The following is an 18,415-nucleotide window of genomic DNA, read 5'->3' as shown; positions in this document are numbered from 1 at the left end:
TATGCTGTAGCTTCATCCCAAGACAGACTAAAGTTGCCTGTGTATTTCTCAGTCTTCTGGCTTACTTTGCTTAGCAACCAAAGCGCTTAACGATACTTTTCGTACTTTTAGATGAGAAGTGTAGAGAGGAAGACCACAAGGATGCACTCCATCCCGTTATCATGTCACTGATAAAAATGTTAATAAGTACCAGACCCATGACGGACCACTGGGGTCCTGCTTAGAAGCTGTATCACAGATCACAGAATCACAGGTTGGAAGGGACCTCAAGGATCATGTAGTTCCAACCCCCCTGCCTAGCAGGGCCACCAAACATACACGTAGGTGTGTGAGAGCTCAGCGAAAGAATATAACCGAATCTAAAGGAATCTGGCATTCTTTTATGCCCTCAACCTGACATCAGCCGGAACGCGGCGCTCGGGGCGCGGCTCCCATCAGGAAGGGGCCGGTCGTTGTTCAGCGGGGCCGGAAGAGGCGGCTCTGAGCGGCACGGCGCGGTGCGAGCACGCCCAGCCGCCGTGAGCCTTGCTATCGCGGCGGGCTGTGTGGAGGGATCCGGGCTCATACACGGCCCGCGGGACGATGAACCTGGAGCGGCTGCGGAAGCGGGTGCGGCACTACATCGACCAGGTGAGGCGCCGGGCGGCGGTCGGTTGAGCTATGGCCTCGCTGCGGCCCAGCGTGGGGTAACCCCAGGCTGAGCTTTCGGCCCGCAGCTGAGCTGAGCTGGGACAGCGGGGACCGCCTGCAGGACGGCCCCGTTTAACATTGCTAACCTCGGAGTCCTGCGGATGCTGTAGGACTGCCCCTTTCACAATGATTTTTGAGCTTGAGAGGAACTCGGATGTAATTCACCATTCATTAGGCACTGCATATGTAATCCATGCAAGTAACATGTAATAGATTTCAAGGGAAGCCAGGAGAACAAATTTCCAGTAAATGATAATAACTCTTTCTGTCATTCCTTTACAGCAGCAGTATCAGAGCGCCCTGTTCTGGGCAGACAAAGTAGCTTCGTTGTCTCGTGGTAAGTGTTACCATATCGCCTTGTTCTTCAGTCATTTCTTAATGGTTAAGTCTATTTCAGTTTCTTTAAATGGCTTTGATCACAAAAAAAACCTAGACTGCTAATAATCTATATTACCGAATCGCAGAATTATCAAGGTTGGAAAAGACCTAGAAGATCATCTAGTCCAACCATTACCAATACTTCCCAGTTAAGTCATATTCATCAACACAACATCCAGACGTTTCTTGAACACTTCCATGGTCGGTGACTCCACCACCTCCCTGGGCAGTGCATTCCAATGCCTGACCACCCTTTCTGAGAAGTAATATTTCCTAATGTTCAGCCTGAATCTCCCCTGGCTCAGCTTAAAACCATTCCCTCTAGTTCTATCATTGATTACACGAGAGAAGAGGCCAACCCCCAGCTCACTACAACCTCCCTTCAGGAAGTTAAAGAGAGCTATAAGGTCTCCCCTGAGTCTCCTCTTCTCCAGGCTGAACAATCCCAGCTCCCTCAGCCTCTCCTCATATGATCCCACTGAGCTTTTCAGTGGGAGACAGTTCTGAGTTGTGTTTTTGTGGTCCAGCTGTTTCCAACTATCAATTGATGGTTTATAATTTCTGCTTTATTTTTAAGAGGAACCTCAAGATATCTACTGGTTGGCCCAGTGTCTTTACCTGACAGCTCAGTATCATAGGGCAGCACATGCCCTTCGATCGCGTAAATTGGATAAGGTAAGTCATTTTAGACACATCACTGTTGTTCCACTTACAAACCTCTGTTATTAACCACAGTGGCTTCTTTACTTTCAGAGGTGAAGGTCCATGGGAATGTTGATTATAAAACCTACATAATACAGTTTACCTGCACCAAATACAGCAACACATTTCAAACTAGATATAAGGAAACATCACATTATGAGGGAGATAAAGTACTGGAAAGCTTCCTGGTGATATGGGTGTTGACCCGTGCCTGTCAGTGTTCCCCAGGCATTTGGGCAATGCCCTCAATAACATACTGTAACTTCTGTTTAGCCCTGAAGTTGTCAGGCAGTTGGTCAGTGATCCTCATAGGTCTCTCCTTACAGAGCTGTTCTGTGTATTGGCCCAAGGTGTGTCACAGATAAGGTGGAGGTCCAAGGATAGAACAGCAGATAAGAGGAGGTGGGATATCACTTATAGTTTCTTCAGTTGTCCTGCTTTGCGAATGAATGTGGTCAAGACAAGAGTGAACACAGTGTCCTCTGAGTATGAGAAGTTACAGACTTAAGTAGTTATGATTTTCCTTGGGTGAGAGGGCAGGAGAAGCTGTACAATTGAAAAATGAGAGAGTTCTCTTTCTTTATTACTAAAATGGATGCAACTTCTCTTTCAGTTATATGAAGCATGTCGCTACCTTGCGGCTAGATGTCATGTGAGTACACATTTTTACCTCTATTGGAAACAGACTGAGTAATAGGTGTGTCTTGGGTAAATTAAATGTTTTTGAGGCTCAACATTCATTGGAATTATAAGTTTAAGTTTTGGGACAGTTGATTTCCACCCTTAGCCTTCAATATCACAGAATCACAGAATTGTAGGGGTTGGAAGGGACCTCTAGAGATCATCGAGTCCAACTGAAAAGCAGGTTCCCTACACCAGGTCACACATGTAGGCATCCAGGTGGGTCATGAATATCTCCAGAGGAGACTCCACAACCCCCCTGGGCAGCCTGTTCCAGTGCTCCGTCACCCTCACTGTAAAGAAGTTCTTCCGCACATTCGTGCGGAACTTCCTATGCTGTACTTGCATCCTATTACCCCTAGTCCTGTCCCCACACACTACTGAAAAGAGACCAGACTCACCACTATGGCTCCCACACCTCCTCAGGTATTTATAAACCTGGATCATTCAGTATGGTTTTTGGAGTATCCATTGTGGTACTGTAGTGCAGAAATCTAATTGACCCTTTGTCCAGAAAAGAAAATATTTCTCTAATATTTTGTGGGGAAAGCATGTAAATGATTTTAGTATAAGTCCTGTACGATTGGTGTCTGGTGAAATAGTTGATTATAACAGTGGAATGATGTATGTATGTAAATTCCAATTTGGATATAAAAGCCCTACCGGTAAATACTGGTTGTTACAATCCGTGCCTTTGAAATGTAACACTAGGTTTATTGATGCATAATGTACAGATGTTTCAAGTCCCAACCTTGTTTTTTCCACACACACGTTTGTGGTTAGTATGCTGCCAAAGAACATCAGCAGGCCTTGGATATCCTTGATATGGAAGAGCCAATAAACAAAAGACTCTTTGAGAAGTACTTGAAGGATGAAAGTGGATTGAAAGACTCTGCCACAGACTGGGAGATGTCACAGTCTTCTGTAAGTGACACTTTAAAAATAACTGCTTTTAAAACTAAAAAGTGTGTGTGAATTCGAAAAGGGATTTTGCAGTTGTATGAAGTTTGTAACTCGAGGTGTTTAAGCACTCCTTTCTGGTTAAGGTGGCTTTCAGAAACACTGAATCATTCCTCTTCCAACCCATAAGTCAGGTGTTGGCTTGCATGTATGGGAGAGAAAACTTTAACTCTTCATTTTTGCAAAGTAATTTACAGAAACATCCTGTAAAGTGCCTGTCGGTAATTTACGGAAGGACGTTCTCAATCTGGCATTGATATTTAGAGTCATTTAGCTCTGTAGTGCAGGTTCTGTCTTGATAATGTAAAATAACATTTCCTTCAGTTGTACTTCAGGTTCTGAAATGATAACGCAGCTTTTCCTCTCCTGTAGGTAGTTTTTTTTTAATGAAAGAGTTCCTTCTGTGTTGTCACACTTGGAAATGTTGTGGCAATTGAGTGAAGTGTTTTGAAGCTAAGTGGACAAAATTCTGTGTAGGCACACAGAGGAGGTTCTCAAAGTGTATTTAGACGGAAGGGTCTGTGAAGAGTTTGCTCGTCCAGTTGTAAATTAAAGTTAATTAGCTGAAACTATAGCAGGAGGGCTGACGAACAGGTTTTTACCTGAAAAAACAGAGAAGCAAAATGAGTTAAATTGTCAATGTGAACTGTTTTTTTTTATTATTATTATTATTATACTGCCTTATGTAGGCTTTATATTGATTGGTTTAAACCAGAAGAGGATTAGGCTGAATTACTCTGTTGTACCTTAATGGAACTGTTTAAGCTAGCTAGGCTGAAAATAAGAAACAGCCTTGGCTGTTCATTCTTTATTCTTTGCTGTTTTCCCCATCTCATGGTACTTTTCCCCTGGCATCTAGTTGACTGATTCTTGAACTAAATTGAGTCTGAAAAGTAATCCAGTCAAAAAAACTCAACTTCCTCAGCCTTTATCTTCATGAATATTTAGGACAGCGTAGTTCACGAATGCAGGGAGAGTAAGTTTGGTTTGCCAAAGGAGGGAAGTAGTGAGGTTGGTACAGTTACATGGAACATATATCAAACTCCTCGCTAGGGTCATAGCTTTATCAAAATTTACTCATTTGATTGATTTGCACCAATGCTTGTTCTGGACTAAGAGATGGGAACATTCTTGTCTTAGGAGAAGTGTGTTGTTTAAAAGAGATGTGTGGAAGTGTCCATTTCCCTTTAATGGGGAGTGTAGTTTATCTGTTTTACTATTCAGTGGCAGAGATTGGGTGCTTAAAGTAGGAAATACAGACTCCTGTCCTCCCTCTGCTTATTTCAAGCATGTATTTGTTTGGCTGTAAATAACCTCAAAATGTAATCATTTGATTCTTAAGCTCATAGAAACTATTTGTATTTGAAAACAGCACTAGAAAACCGGGTTCCATTGTACATGAATGCTTTTTACTTTTCAGGGAGCCCATTTGATTTGTGCTCAAAAGCAAATTGCAAACATTGATTCAGTCTTTGACCTCCAGCCCTGCTTTTCCACCAGATCAAGAGCTCTATATGCCTTTTGCGAGGGAAGATCTATGATGCTTTGGATAATAGAACCCTAGCAACATACAGCTACAAAGAAGCCTTGAAGCTCGATGTTTACTGCTTTGAAGCGTTTGATCTTTTAACATCGCACCATATGCTGACTGCACAAGAAGGTCTGGATAGCAGTATTTCTCAAATACAAGTAAAATTTATCCGCTTTCTTAATATGCTGTTTTCCTGCATTAAAAAAAAAGAAATGCAGAGTTTAAAAGCTGAAGTAAAAATTGTCCTCAGTTGGTAGGAAAGTATTAGAAGTTTTTTAAACTTATGAAATGAATGAAAATTGCTAGTTTGAGTAGTAGATTATATTTGAACATAAGATTCTAGTCTTGCAGTGCTGAGAATTAAAAGGAACAGAGTAACCCAGCTGTCTCATTTGTTAGCTGCAGAAGCTCCCATGCTTTTTGTTCAGCCTGAACAATATTTTTCCTTGTTTTTAACTTCACAGCCTTTGGATTTACAAAATCCTACTGGTTTTCGCTTCTCTACAGTAGATGTTATTTAATAGACCATTTTAAGGGATAAACAGACATGTAGAATGAGTTACTATGACAGTAACTAAGTTTCATTTAAAAGTCTAGAAGCAAGTGAGAATTTGATCATTAATTTCCATAATTAATATTCTCTTTTTAATGCATCTGTACTATGTTTTTGCATCTGAGTTCTTACTATGTTTGATCTTGTCATTTATTCTAATGTAACTGTTTCAAATTGTTCTTTAATTCCTATAGAAAAGGAACTTCTTGAATCTCTACCTCTTAATAAACAATGTACAGAAGAAGAACAAGAATTGCTGCACTTTCTATTTGAGAATAAATTGAAAAAGGTAAAACCATAAGCTGACTAAAAAGCTGTTCAGCTGTGTTTAAATCTTGACTCCAGGTGATCTTTGTTAGTGTTTTTACTCTGAGCCTTAGAGATACAATTGCTCTGTAGATTTGGTCATTATTCAATTTATGATGCAGTAGATCTCATTTTATGAAAGAAAGTATAATAGTTTTATGTAATTCCATCTGGTTTAGCTTTATTTTCTGAGAGCTTTTTAGGTGAAGGAAAATACATTAACAATGTAGGCAAAATGTCCATTACCTGAAAATAAGAGGTTATAACAACATTCTTCCAAAATCTTTTTTTCTGGGGAGAATGTGGGAGTACTGGAAGCCAACTTTAACTAAGTCAGTATTCATTTGTACAGCTCATACTTCATATACTGACATAATCAAGTGCTCCAAATAAGCTTTTAAAGTATGTTGTAAAGAACCATTTTATCAAATACAGATTTTACTCACTTTCAGTTTAAAACAAAGAATGCTAAGCTCTATGTAGCTATATTCTTTTAGATCTAAATCAATATTGATGGCATCTGATATTGGGTTGGATTTGCATGTTGTGTTTCTTTTGTCTTGCAGTATAATAAACCCAGTGAAACATTGATTCCTGAATCAGTAAATGGTCTTCAGGAAAACCTGGATGTAGTAGTGTCTTTAGCTGAAAGACATTATTATAACTGTGACTTCAAAATGTGTTACAAGCGTACTTCACTGTAAGTATACAAAGGGATTTTTTAAGAGTTTTTTTGTAGTATCTTGTGGAATAGTAATAACTGGACTGACTGTTCAATTCATCGTAGAATCATTTGAGTTGGGACCTTAAAGGCCATCTAGTCCAACTCCTCTGCAATGAACAGGAACACCTATAGCTGGATCAGGGTGCTCACAAGCCAACAAGCCATGTCCTGCATCTAATCCATTTCTAAATGTCACTATAAATAAAAATATTAAAACTGAGCTAAGCGTGTTTCCTCTGGCATGCTGCTTAATGTTGTAGAGCCTATTTCCATAAGCTCAGGAAGCACAGGAGTATTGCAGGAAAGTTGCTGTGAAGGCCTTTCGGAGCTTATAGGACAGAGAATGGTAATATTGGTGTCTGCTAGTTAAAATAGAGGTGACCTGCAAACAAATGCATCCTGTGTTCTGTTGTTGTAGTTATTCTAATTGTATATTCAGCTTGCCAAAATGTTGTTAGTCCTATTAAGCGAAATGATTGGTTATTTTATCTGGTCTGAAACCTTTATTGTGCTGGTAATAGGTACAGTCTAGTTACAAATGGCAATTTAATGCTGGAAGGGGTAATTAACTGGAACATTGCACAGTATGAAAGCAGCCTATTTCAAACATGTTAAGGTTTTTGAAATGTACATTTCATTTATTTTACTTTATTTTTATTTTCTAGAGTGATGGAAAAGGATCCTTTCCATGCAAACTGTTTACCTGTCCACATAGGGACACTTGTGGAACTTAATAAAGCAAATGGTAAGAAATGCAACATTTAATGACAGTTACAAAAAAACACTGCCAGACTTCAGTTTTTAAAAAAAGATTCAAAGATGCCAAGAAATTCCCTTGTAAGCCATTTTAAACATTGCCATTCCCAAAATTTGATGTGAAAAATGACAGGTATTTTTCTTCCTATTTGTGGTTCCAAGTGAATAATGCGAAGTGAAAAAGAAGGGATTTATAGAGCTAATGGTGAAGGACAGGGAGGTAGCCGCACAAAGAATCTGTACTCAGTGGTGATCACAAGTGTCACTGTCTTTTAATCTTTGGGCTGCATACCCAGAAAGTATGTGAACTGTACTGTGCCACTTCAGTTGTTCGACTGTTTTGAGTTGCTCTTCATAGAGTATCTAGCAACAAAATAAAATGTGTTCATTTGAAATATGAGGAACATTTTGGTAGTGCGTATGCTTAGGTGGTAGTGCTTTTTCCATATTCACAGAATCACAGAATGACCCGGGTTGGAAGGGACCTCAAGGATCATGTAGTTCCAACCCCCCTGCCTGGCAGGGCCACCAAACATACACATTTACTAGATCAGGTTGCCCAGGGCCCCGTCCAACCTGGTCTTGAACACCTCCAAGGACGGGGCATCCACAACCTCCCTGGGCAGCCTGTTCCAGGGCCTAACCACTCTCCTAGTAAAGAACTTCCCCCTAACATCCAACCTAAATCTTCCCTCTTTCAACTTAAAACCATTTTCCCTTGTCCTACTATTGTTGGTCTTTAAAATATTAAAAATATTGAATATAAATATTATATTAAATATAAATATTAAAAACCTTTTTGTGCTCTCCTTGCCTTTGCTATTGTGAAGGTCTGTTTTTAGTTGAAATAAATCTATAACCAGAGAACACCTTTGGAATTATGAGAATAGCTCACTTGCAGCTGGGATGAATTCTTTTCACTTCAAACTGCATATAAACATGCAGATCCAGCAAAGGCCTTGAATGTCTTCAATACCAATTGGAAGATAAAACAAAGAGCTCATATGTTTCGCAGTGTCTCTAGGGATAGTGCATTGTAGTGCACAAATAGATCTGTAGGTGTACTGTTACTTGCAGTGTTCAGTTATTTTAAGTCTGCATTGAGAACTTTTTGTAAATAAGCTGATATTTTTTAAGTGGTTTTTCATATTTGATTTTTCTGAAGCAGAGGAATTGATGCAGAGCACTCAACTACAGAACTCATCAATTGGAAAGCACCATGCTCTGAGGAAACAGTTGGTTTATGTACTGTAATGCAATTTCAGAAGACATTAAAATTGTCATCCTGTATCTGATTGCTTCCTGTAACCTGCAGTCAATTTTCTAATAAAAATAATTATAGTTTTTCAAAGAAGTAATTGCATGGAATAATAGAGTTGTTTTTGTCCTGTCTTTAGTACACAGGACTCTCATTTTGAAATTGATCTGGCCAATACGTTATTCCTTTTTAGATGTAGAAAGCTGAACTGTGTTTTACCTTCACACAGTAGATTTAAGTGTAATTTTGCAGGCATTTACCGCAAGATATAGTAGTTACCCAAGTTGTTGCAGGGTTCTTAAGGAGAGTGGGTTGTATAGCTAGTTACAAAAATGCCTCTATGTAGAGGCAGTAACCACTAAAACGTTTTTGTACAGGGTGCATTAATAACACTAGATCTGCTGCATATTCGTATAGGAAGTTAAGGGGATGAAACATCTGAATGTTTTAGCATATTGTAATTTTCGTTTCTTGTTTCTTCCCCTTTTCAGAACTCTTCTATCTTTCTCATAAACTGGTGGATTTGTACCCAAATAATCCTGTAAGTTGTTCTAAGCCTTGTAAAAATTGTTTCCCTTTGATATAGCCTGAATTCCCTGTATTACAGCTTGTCCATACTGCCTCCCATCCTACCACTGTGCTCCTTGTGAGAAGAGGCCAGCTCTGTCTTCTGTATTCCCTATCATTAGATAAAATTGAAGGCAGCAATAAGCTCTACACTTAGCTTTCTCTTCTTGAGGCTGAACAAACCCAGTTTATGACGTATGCATGCCAGCATTCTATCTGCTATACACTGATCCCCTGTGAAGTATAGCATGCGATGATGTTTCACTAAAATCAATGTTGTATATCTAATAATTATCTTGGTTTGTAATCTGTAGGTGTCATGGTTTGCAGTAGGCTGCTACTATCTCATGGTTGGCCACAAAAATGAACATGCCAGAAGATACCTCAGGTAGAACTTGTTTTCCTCGCTTGCACATCTGTTTCTTATTTGCTAAGTAAATATTCATTAGTAAATATGTGTTCACAGTTATTGTGAGAGCTCAGTAAGCAGAAGGCTTTGTATGGTGGTTACTACTACAATATTTCTTTTGTTTATACCCTGTTAATGTCATGGCAATTTAGACCTCAACCTTTCAGGTAATATAATTATTTACAGGCTTACATGGAGTCTCTTGCCAGTCACCTTCCCATTATGAGCAGGTGCAGTCCTTACATTCGCTTGTACCACTAACTTGCACTAACTACGGCTAGGTAATCCAGCCTCAGCTTTTAGCTTAAGGACACTTGGGCATTTTCTCAGGTCCAGATTTCAAATCTAAAATTGAAGAGTCAAACAGAAGATCCTGCCATTTGACTGTCTAGTTCTCTCCTTGCTCTAACAGACTTGTACTTCTAGGCTGGTCAGCCAGTCCACTGCTTTTTCCTGTGTTAGATGTGTGTTGATTGTTAGCACTGGTCGGAGAGCTGAGAAGTACAGCATTTGTTTTGATAGTGTAAATTTAAACTGAGAAGCCTTGAACCAACCTGTAGTAGATTTGTTTGGTAGTATACTACTACAAGGCTAGCCATAACTAACTATCTGGAGGTACCATGGATAAAAGCTCCCATCCATACCATTGTTTTGGAGTCATAGGACATCACAGAAAGAGTAGAAGACATCTGTTCTATGCCCAGTAGTATATAAGGAAAGTATCATTCCAGTTGCTCTAGGAGGTATCTGCGTGCTCATCTGTTCCTTCAGATCTTGCATAAAGCTCAGCACCAAATAGGGAAACTAGGTTTTGTCAGGACATAATAAATCTGTGTTGTAATGTAACCATCAAGTCAACCTGTGTAGAGAGCTTGGGAAGAGTGTGAGGCATTTGAATTGAATTGAAGAGAATGCAGCAAACAAGCATTCTGGATAAAGTGGTTCATGGGACAGGTTTTTTGTAGTAATTTAAACTGTCTGGGATGTAGGGTGGAAAGATGCAAATGTTTGTGCATCAAGTTTTGTCCCAGAAGACAGTAAACACAACTGTCATTAATTGTTAATTTGCATATATTTAATACATTGCGTGTCACTACTGACTTCGTCTATATTTTACCTGCTTTGCCTAATATAGTTGTTTCTTTTCAGTAATGTCAAGTAATTTCTGATGCCCATGAACAGCAATAGAAATAATACTGTGAATTCTTGAAAATGTGTAATACTAGTAAGTGCTCAATAGTTCAAACTTTTAAATTGACCTTTAAAATGAATGTTATTTACATCCAGTCATGAAAGATTATCCTAATAGATACCCAGTGTCATATGACTTTGCTACGTACGTACTGTTTGAAGCAGATGAAATTTGATTTTAGACATTTACTTGTAATCTGCTCTTGTTTTCAGCAAAGCTACTACACTTGAGAGGACCTATGGACCTGCCTGGATAGCGTATGGACATTCATTTGCTGTTGAGAGTGAACATGACCAAGCAATGGCTGCGTACTTCACAGCTGCACAGCTCATGAAAGGGTATGTCGGAAATGCCATATTGAGAAATGTTGAAGCCTACATAAGTAGTAGAGAAAATTGACTTGTATCTCATGAATTGTCTTTCTAGGTGTCATTTGCCAATGCTCTATATTGGACTGGAATATGGCTTGACCAACAACTCAAAGCTAGCTGAAAGGTTTTTCAGCCAAGCTTTAAGCATTGCACCTGAAGATCCTTTTGTTATGCATGAAGTCGGAGTGGTTGCATTTCAGAATGGAGAGTAAGCTTGCAAAATGAGATCAAATACAATTTTAAGGAAGGATTATTCTGAAATGTGATGTGCTAGTATATCTATTAAAGTACTTACTTTGTATTCTACAGCTCAGTGTAAAGCATCACCTGGTTCTCAATTTAGATAATATTTAAGGTAAAGGCTTGATTTCTAAATTGTTCTTCCTTGTTTAAGATAGAATGAGGGAAGAACCTGGAGCTTGAGAAACATGCAGAGATGATTATGTTGTTGTGTGCTTGTCATTGGGTAGCTGCATGCCCAGAAAAATTATCTGTTTTCCTCACACAAGTGTATACGTGCAATAACATTTTGTGCAGCAAAGCATTTTGTCAAGTCAGGAGACGTCAAATATATTCTGAAAAAAAAAAAAGTAACAGATAAAAAAGTCATTCATTGAACATCCTTGGTTTACTTCTGGTTTTGTTGCTTTGTTTGTTTTAACATTGTCTTGTCAGCCATTAAGATCAATGGACAACATTACTTCATTTTTAATGATAATTGCATTCATACAACCAAATACGATCAAAGAACTGTTGATTGTAATACAGTTTTCTCATACTGCTAATTAGAACATTTTGCTAATTCATTTTTCTTTCCTCCCCGCTCCCATTAATTAGCTGGAAAACTGCAGAAAAGTGGTTTCTTGATGCACTGGAAAAAATCAAAGCTATTGGAAATGAGGTATTTTTCCTAATAATATATATGATCATAAATCCATAAAACTCCAGGAAGTTTTATGTATTGAGACAAAAGCAATGCAATATAAAATTGACTTCAAAATCTGGACCATCTGGTTGTAATTATGTGTTCAGTAAGTGTATGTGTTTAGATAAGAGTCATCATGCATTGTTTTCATTGCTGCCAGAAATGGACAAAAGTATGTTTTAATTTGGGATTAAAAACAAATGATTGCAAAGGCAGAACAAAACTATGAGTGTTGACTGGGAAGTGTGGAACCCAGGTTGCATTCTTTGTCTTAGGTATTAGTACATGAATGGTTTTTGGCCTGAAGGTGGAACTGGGTCCACGTGTGGTAGGTAACTAATACCATGTGGAGCTGCGTTCTTGAATCACTTCCAGTTTTGTTTGGAAATCTGTAGGCATGGATTTGTTTTCTTTCTACCAGATGGAGACTGTGTAGGAGTGGATCCAGGGATGCTTAACTAACATCTGAAAGTTAGCTGAGCTGTGAACTTACAGATAGCTTTCTAATGATTTTTAGCTTAAATTTAGTAGTGAGGACACTACCTTATGTTGCAATAGTTGTCGGCAGTGTATCTCCTGCCAAGATAATGACCTTGCTTCTGGAGTACAGTGAACCTCAGACAAAGTAGAAAGCACTGAAAAACTACAGTCCTATGTGGAGAAGACATAGATTTATTAAAACAAAACTTGGAAGAAATGTAGTTGGGTTTGGGGAGTTAGTAATTGAAAACAGGCTTATTTGAGCTTTAAATACATGTATTGAAACAGCTGAAAGTTTTAGTGAAGTTTTTCTTGGTTGTGATTGAATTGCCTTGTTTGTTATGGGGTGTGGGTTCGTTGTGTTGTTTAAGTAGTCCTACAGAATTTAGTTACAGTCTAGCTAACTGCAGCTACTTGAATTGTTGATTATTTTGCAGATAACAGTTGATAAATGGGAGCCTTTACTGAACAACTTAGGACATGTCTGCCGGAAACTGAAGTAAGTAGAGGGTACAGGAGCTTCAGTTATGTAATACTACAGAAAATGTGTTTTTCTGGGCCTCCTTGTTTTCCACATGAGGGCAATGTAGAAGCACCTTATAAGAAAAGCAAGCGTCCCTAGATCCCTAGTTTCTAAAATAAGTGCACAGATTGCTCCTTATATACAGTCTTTCACCTGCAAGTTAAAATACTTAATGTGAAAGCCTTTCCTTAGCTGTTGATTCTTAAATAGAAATTTGATCATTGGCTTTTAGCTTTTCAGATGTGTCTGAAAGCAAATGAGCTGCTGTCACAATCCTGAGATGCTTGACTATGTCCAGTGAATTCAGCACAAACCCACCTTTTATGCTATTCAATGCTTGGATCAGAGCTTTAGCTTCTGTTCTATTATTTTAGCTCAGTGTTCAGTGACCTTAACAATAAAATTTTGTTCTGTGGCTCTTAAGGACAGGAGTGGTTCATATTTCACTTCATATTTGCATTCTGGGAAGGGAAAAAGGAAGTGCAAATGACATATAAAAGCTTTAGCAGTTTTAACATTGATAAATGTTCTCTCTTTAATATTAACCAGTCTTGTTTTATGTTTAACCAGTACCATATAGTTTTTCATGTTGTGGTTTTAACTGTAGCTTGTTTTACTAAGATGCAGATGGAAGAGGTTCCAGTTAGATATAAGCTGTATTACAGACAATTGCTGTCTTTGTTTTTGACAGCTTGGTATTAGGACGTGCTAAATGTGACACTTCAGCAGCACCATAAAGTACACTTAATCCTTGGTGTGTAAAATAGCAAATGCAATAAGCAGTCTATGTAGGAGATGATTTTCAAAGAAAGCGTGGCTCATATTTGAAAGAAATTACATCTGTGTGTAAATCTTACTGTTCTAATGAAAACAGTGTCGAAGTAGAAGTAACAAAAGTCCCGATATATGTAGCACTTAAGGGTTGTGAAATTTCTGCCTGAGGAGCTTTTCTCATTTTGAACAATGAGTGATTCAGTCTCATTGCTCCTTTACTCCCCTGGGGAGGAAAATGAGAGCTACAGGAAGAAACCTAATTTAGCAGTGAGCAGCATTAAATACCTAAAGGAATTTACCATGTCAAATTGCTAGAATTTTCTCCAAAAGGGACCTAGCTGCAGGCAGCTATTGCGCTGTGTATGGGGAACAGTGATTTCTCAATTATGCTGAGGAAGAAAATTACCAATATCTGTGACTCTTGCGTGCTTTTTATGTTAAGAGAATGAATCAAAAACCTCAAGTTCTTGACAGGATTGTCTGCCATGGAGGTAAGGAAGTTAGCAGTAGAATACTATAAAAACATCTTCCGCTCTCAAGCTTGCTAATAGATCTTCTGTATTTAACCCCATCAGGAAGTATGAAGAGGCACTGGAATACCATCGCCAGGCTCTAGTACTAATTCCTCAGAATGCTTCTACTTACTCTGCCATTGGCTACATCCATAGTCTAATGGGCAATTTTGAGAGTGCAATTGACTATTTTCATACGGTATGTATGCATAAAGTGCTGGTCACTGATTCGCTATTTACCGTTTCATTCAGTTTTGATTTTGGAACAGATTGGATGTTTTATCCAACCCCCAAATTATTGATTAATGTATTATTATTATTTTTTTTAATAAGTCTTCTTTACTTTTCTATGAATTAAGATCTTTTTGGTTATTTTTAAGCCACTTTTTAAAATTCTGTTGGTGGACCCTTCTTGTAAACCAACGGAATTACCCTATGTGTTGTGTGTACATTAACAACTTCTACAGCTGAAATAGATTGAAATTACTTTAAACAGTGCTTCAAAGAAATTCTACAGCTAGTGTAGATGTTAAAAATAGGCCACTTTCTGTTGTCATGGATTTATCTGAGTGCGTTTAAGAACCGTTTGGATGTGGTGCTCAGGGACGTGATTGAGCAGAGGGCTGTTAGTTAGGGTACTATGGGTAGGTTGTGGTTGGACTTGATGATCTTTAAGGTCTTTTCCAACCTGATCAATTCTATGATTGTATTTCATTATTTCCAGGACAGTTGTGATGATTTCATGTTTTCATTGAGTGATGATGGATTTTAGTGGGCGCTAAATGTTTCAGCATTCATGTTGATTGGGTTGAGAAGTTAGCTGCAGTTATACGTACTTAGAAGCTTGTATCACATAAATTCAGTTGTAATTACTTAAGTACGTGTCAGTCTATTTCATTATCAATTGTAGCTTAGCTATGCAAAATTAAGTTCCTCCCAGCTTTTAGAATTATTTTAGTAGTGTTTCTTACTTAATGGCTTATGAGTGATTCTCTGAATACATGTCCATTTCTAGTTGTATTTTTGCGGTTTGCTTTCTTTAGTCAGTTCATATGAAAATATTTTGGTATATAAACAGTATTTTGCTTTTACAGTAGAGACTAATTTGGTCACACCGTCAACCAACGAGCTCAGAATGGTGGACTTAAGATGCAAATGGTTTTATATGCAGCTAAAAACTTTTTACTGTTTTGGATTTTTTTTATAGGCCCTTGGACTTAGGAGGGATGACACATTTTCAGTCACAATGCTCGGACATTGCATAGAAATGTATATTGGTGATTCTGAAGCTTATATTGGTAAGTCATTGAATCCTTGGAGAGAAGTAAAAGAATAGTCTGCCTACCGTCATTCTGCTTTCCCAGCCGATTTTTCACTCAATTGAAGCATATGTTTTTTCTCACTATTGTCAGTTAAAACATCTGGAAGAACCATACGGCTATGTTAAATACCTTACATGCATCATGGGTTGCATCAACTTGAAATGATAAAGAAAGCCTCATGGAAAGCTGGGAAGGGAGGGAATTGGCAGCTGCTCCTAGTAGCACACTTTGAATCTGAATTTTACTTTGTGTGTGTGTGTGTGCACGTGTGTATGTGTATATGGCTTGGAGGCTGCTAGATTTTGTCAGAACAGCACTTCGATTATTAAGCATTGACAACAACTTGTTCTAAACGCATGGGGAACCATAGTAGTCTCTGGATATTTTTTCATAGTACATTTTAGGGAGTGTTGGCTAGGAATAAACTAATGGTTTGTCTGTTTTCCCAGGAACAGAGATCAAAGACAAATTAAGATGTTATGACTTTGACGTACACACAATGAAGACCTTAAAGAACATCATTTCACCTGCTTGGGATTTCAGAGAATTTGACATTGAAAGACAGACTCTGGATGAGAGCGGTATAGTAACATTAGAAGCATCACATCAAAGGACAAATACAGATACCAGCCGTCCATTGGAAGAAACATTTGAGATAGAAATGAATGAAAGTGATATGATGCTAGAAACATCCATGTCTGACCATAGCACATGACCATAAATTCCAGTAGTGGGCACATTTTGTCAAGTATTTGTTCTAGTGTTTTTGTTATGGTGTTACACTTTCAGGAATTTGCTATTTTTATATGAATTCATACTACTACGCTGTATTGAACATTGGAGAAATAATGCTTGCCTTAAGGATGATTAAAACATACAATGAGGGACTATTTCCAATTCTATTATTTCTACAAAATAAACCACAAGTGATAAAGTAAAAAAATAATATTAATAATAAATTCACATTATGTTTATAAAACTGTTTACTGATCTTTGTGTCTGCCATCATTAAGACTGTGAAGGTTGAAAAATAGTACCTAAAATGGAACAGTTTACAATGTTGTTGAATGGATCAGCCAAGATCTAATACAGTATTATTGTAGCTCCTGAGTTGTCATCCTGTCTGTGAGGAATGCTTTCTCAGTACATAGACCAAAAAATCCATGAGGTTTTACACTTAATGCTTCACAAATATGTATTTCTTTACAGAGTGATTTCAGTGGATTTCCATCACTTGACTCTAATTGGACATGAGTTAAATTGATGACAAAGCATGTTACTTTGTTACACCTTCTCCTAATTATCATTGACTTCTTTGTTATTATTCTATATTGTGCTACTGGGAGGTCGTGTAAGAACTGTTTCTGGTAAGCTGATCAGACAACGAACATGAATGGCAAAAATACCAAGGTAAATCAGTGTTTCCTGCAATTAATGATACCCAAACTACTACTCAGTAGTGTAATAATGAAGTTGAAAGCAACAGTGTACATCTGTAGAAAATGCAGTCATTCTCTTTACACACAGTTGTTCTACCAAGGCAAAGGATTGACTGAATAATATACAATTTTTACAGGTCTCTAGAGTGGTATTTTTAAGTGTCGTTGGCTCACTGAAAAATAGTGAATGAAAGCATGTGTTTGTAGAGAAGCAGTGATTTGTCCGTCCACTGAACAGAATGGGGTCTGTCTGCCTTCTTAGTATGAATGTTGGACATATTTTGTGTAAATATATCCCTTTATGCTTGTTCCACCTGTGTCACTGTGAGGGGCTTAAAATTAAAAACGTAATGCTACAAGCTGTCATAATTTTTTTCTTCTGTGACTTCTTGCTGGATTTTGACATTTAATGTTTAGAAAAGATTCTCTGAGCTTTAGTTATCCAGGCTTCAGTAATAAGTGCTGTACTCAGCTCTGGTGAGGCCACATTTTGAGCACTGTGTTCAGTTTTGGGCTCCTCACTACAAGAAAGACATTGAAGCCCTGGAATGTGCCCAGAGAAGGGCAACGAAACTGGTGAGGGGTCTGGAGCATGAGTCTTATGAGGAGCGGCTCAGGGAGCTGGGATTGTTTAGTCTGGAGAAGAGGAGGCTCAGGGGAGACCTCGCTGCACTTTACAACTTCCTGAAGGGAGGCTGTGATGAGGGGGGTCTTGATCTCTTCTCCCAGGCAACAAACATGACCCGAGGAAATGGCCACAAGTTGTATCAGATGAGGTTTAGACTGGACATAAGAAGGAACTTTTTCTCTCAGAGAGTGGTCAGGTGCTGGAATGGCTGCCCAGGGAGGTGATGGAGTCGTCATCACTGATAGTGTTCAAGAGGTGTCTGGACAGGGAGTTAGGAGATATGGTTTAGGGGTTTCCTGTATGTATGGTAATGGGAGGACGGTTGGACTAGATGATCTTGTAGGTCCTTTCCAACCTTGTGATTCTAGGATTCTATGAATTAGGTTAGTGCTTGTTAAGCTTGTGTCTATACCTCAGGGAGGACTTCAGGAGAAGCTTCTTTCCTTAGTTCTGTTCTATCTGCTCATGTTCTGCCTAATTCTTCATCCTTGCACCTGCATCTCCAGTGCCTCCCAGCACCTGTCCTGCTCCAGCCTGTGATTAACATGTCAGCTAAAGCCATGTCTTACACATAACCTGCTCTCTTGCAATCTTGAACCTCTGTGGGATGTCTTTGCTGTTGTCCTCAAGGTTTTGGTGATGGGGATACAGAAGGATGAGGGCAGACATGACTAGGGTTATAGACAACCACATAATATCGCGACCATCCCTACTCTGGGAGCTAAGGAACTCCT

At 38.6% G+C, this 18,415-nt stretch overlaps 1 protein-coding gene across 1 annotated transcript; it reads left to right on the top strand.

Moving 5' to 3' along the window:
• The first annotated feature begins 427 nt into the window (after positions 1–427).
• CDC16 (cell division cycle 16) lies at positions 428–17,422 on the top strand. Its single transcript, XM_015849556.2, has 18 exons — positions 428–630; positions 973–1,027; positions 1,646–1,743; positions 2,384–2,422; positions 3,235–3,375; positions 4,912–5,071; positions 5,690–5,784; positions 6,368–6,501; positions 7,191–7,270; positions 9,031–9,080; positions 9,421–9,494; positions 10,920–11,045; positions 11,134–11,286; positions 11,916–11,979; positions 12,921–12,982; positions 14,356–14,491; positions 15,500–15,590; positions 16,064–17,422. The coding sequence occupies exons 1-18, from the start codon at positions 583–585 to the stop codon at positions 16,327–16,329; spliced, it is 1,872 nt and encodes a 623-aa protein (XP_015705042.1). The 5' UTR covers positions 428–582; the 3' UTR covers positions 16,330–17,422.
• Positions 17,423–18,415: the final 993 nt, after the last annotated feature.

The sequence above is a fragment of the Coturnix japonica genome, chromosome 1 (assembly GCF_001577835.2).
Source record: "Coturnix japonica isolate 7356 chromosome 1, Coturnix japonica 2.1, whole genome shotgun sequence".
Classification (NCBI taxonomy): Eukaryota; Metazoa; Chordata; class Aves; order Galliformes; family Phasianidae; genus Coturnix; species Coturnix japonica.
This window is presented reverse-complemented; position numbering and strand designations above follow the sequence as displayed.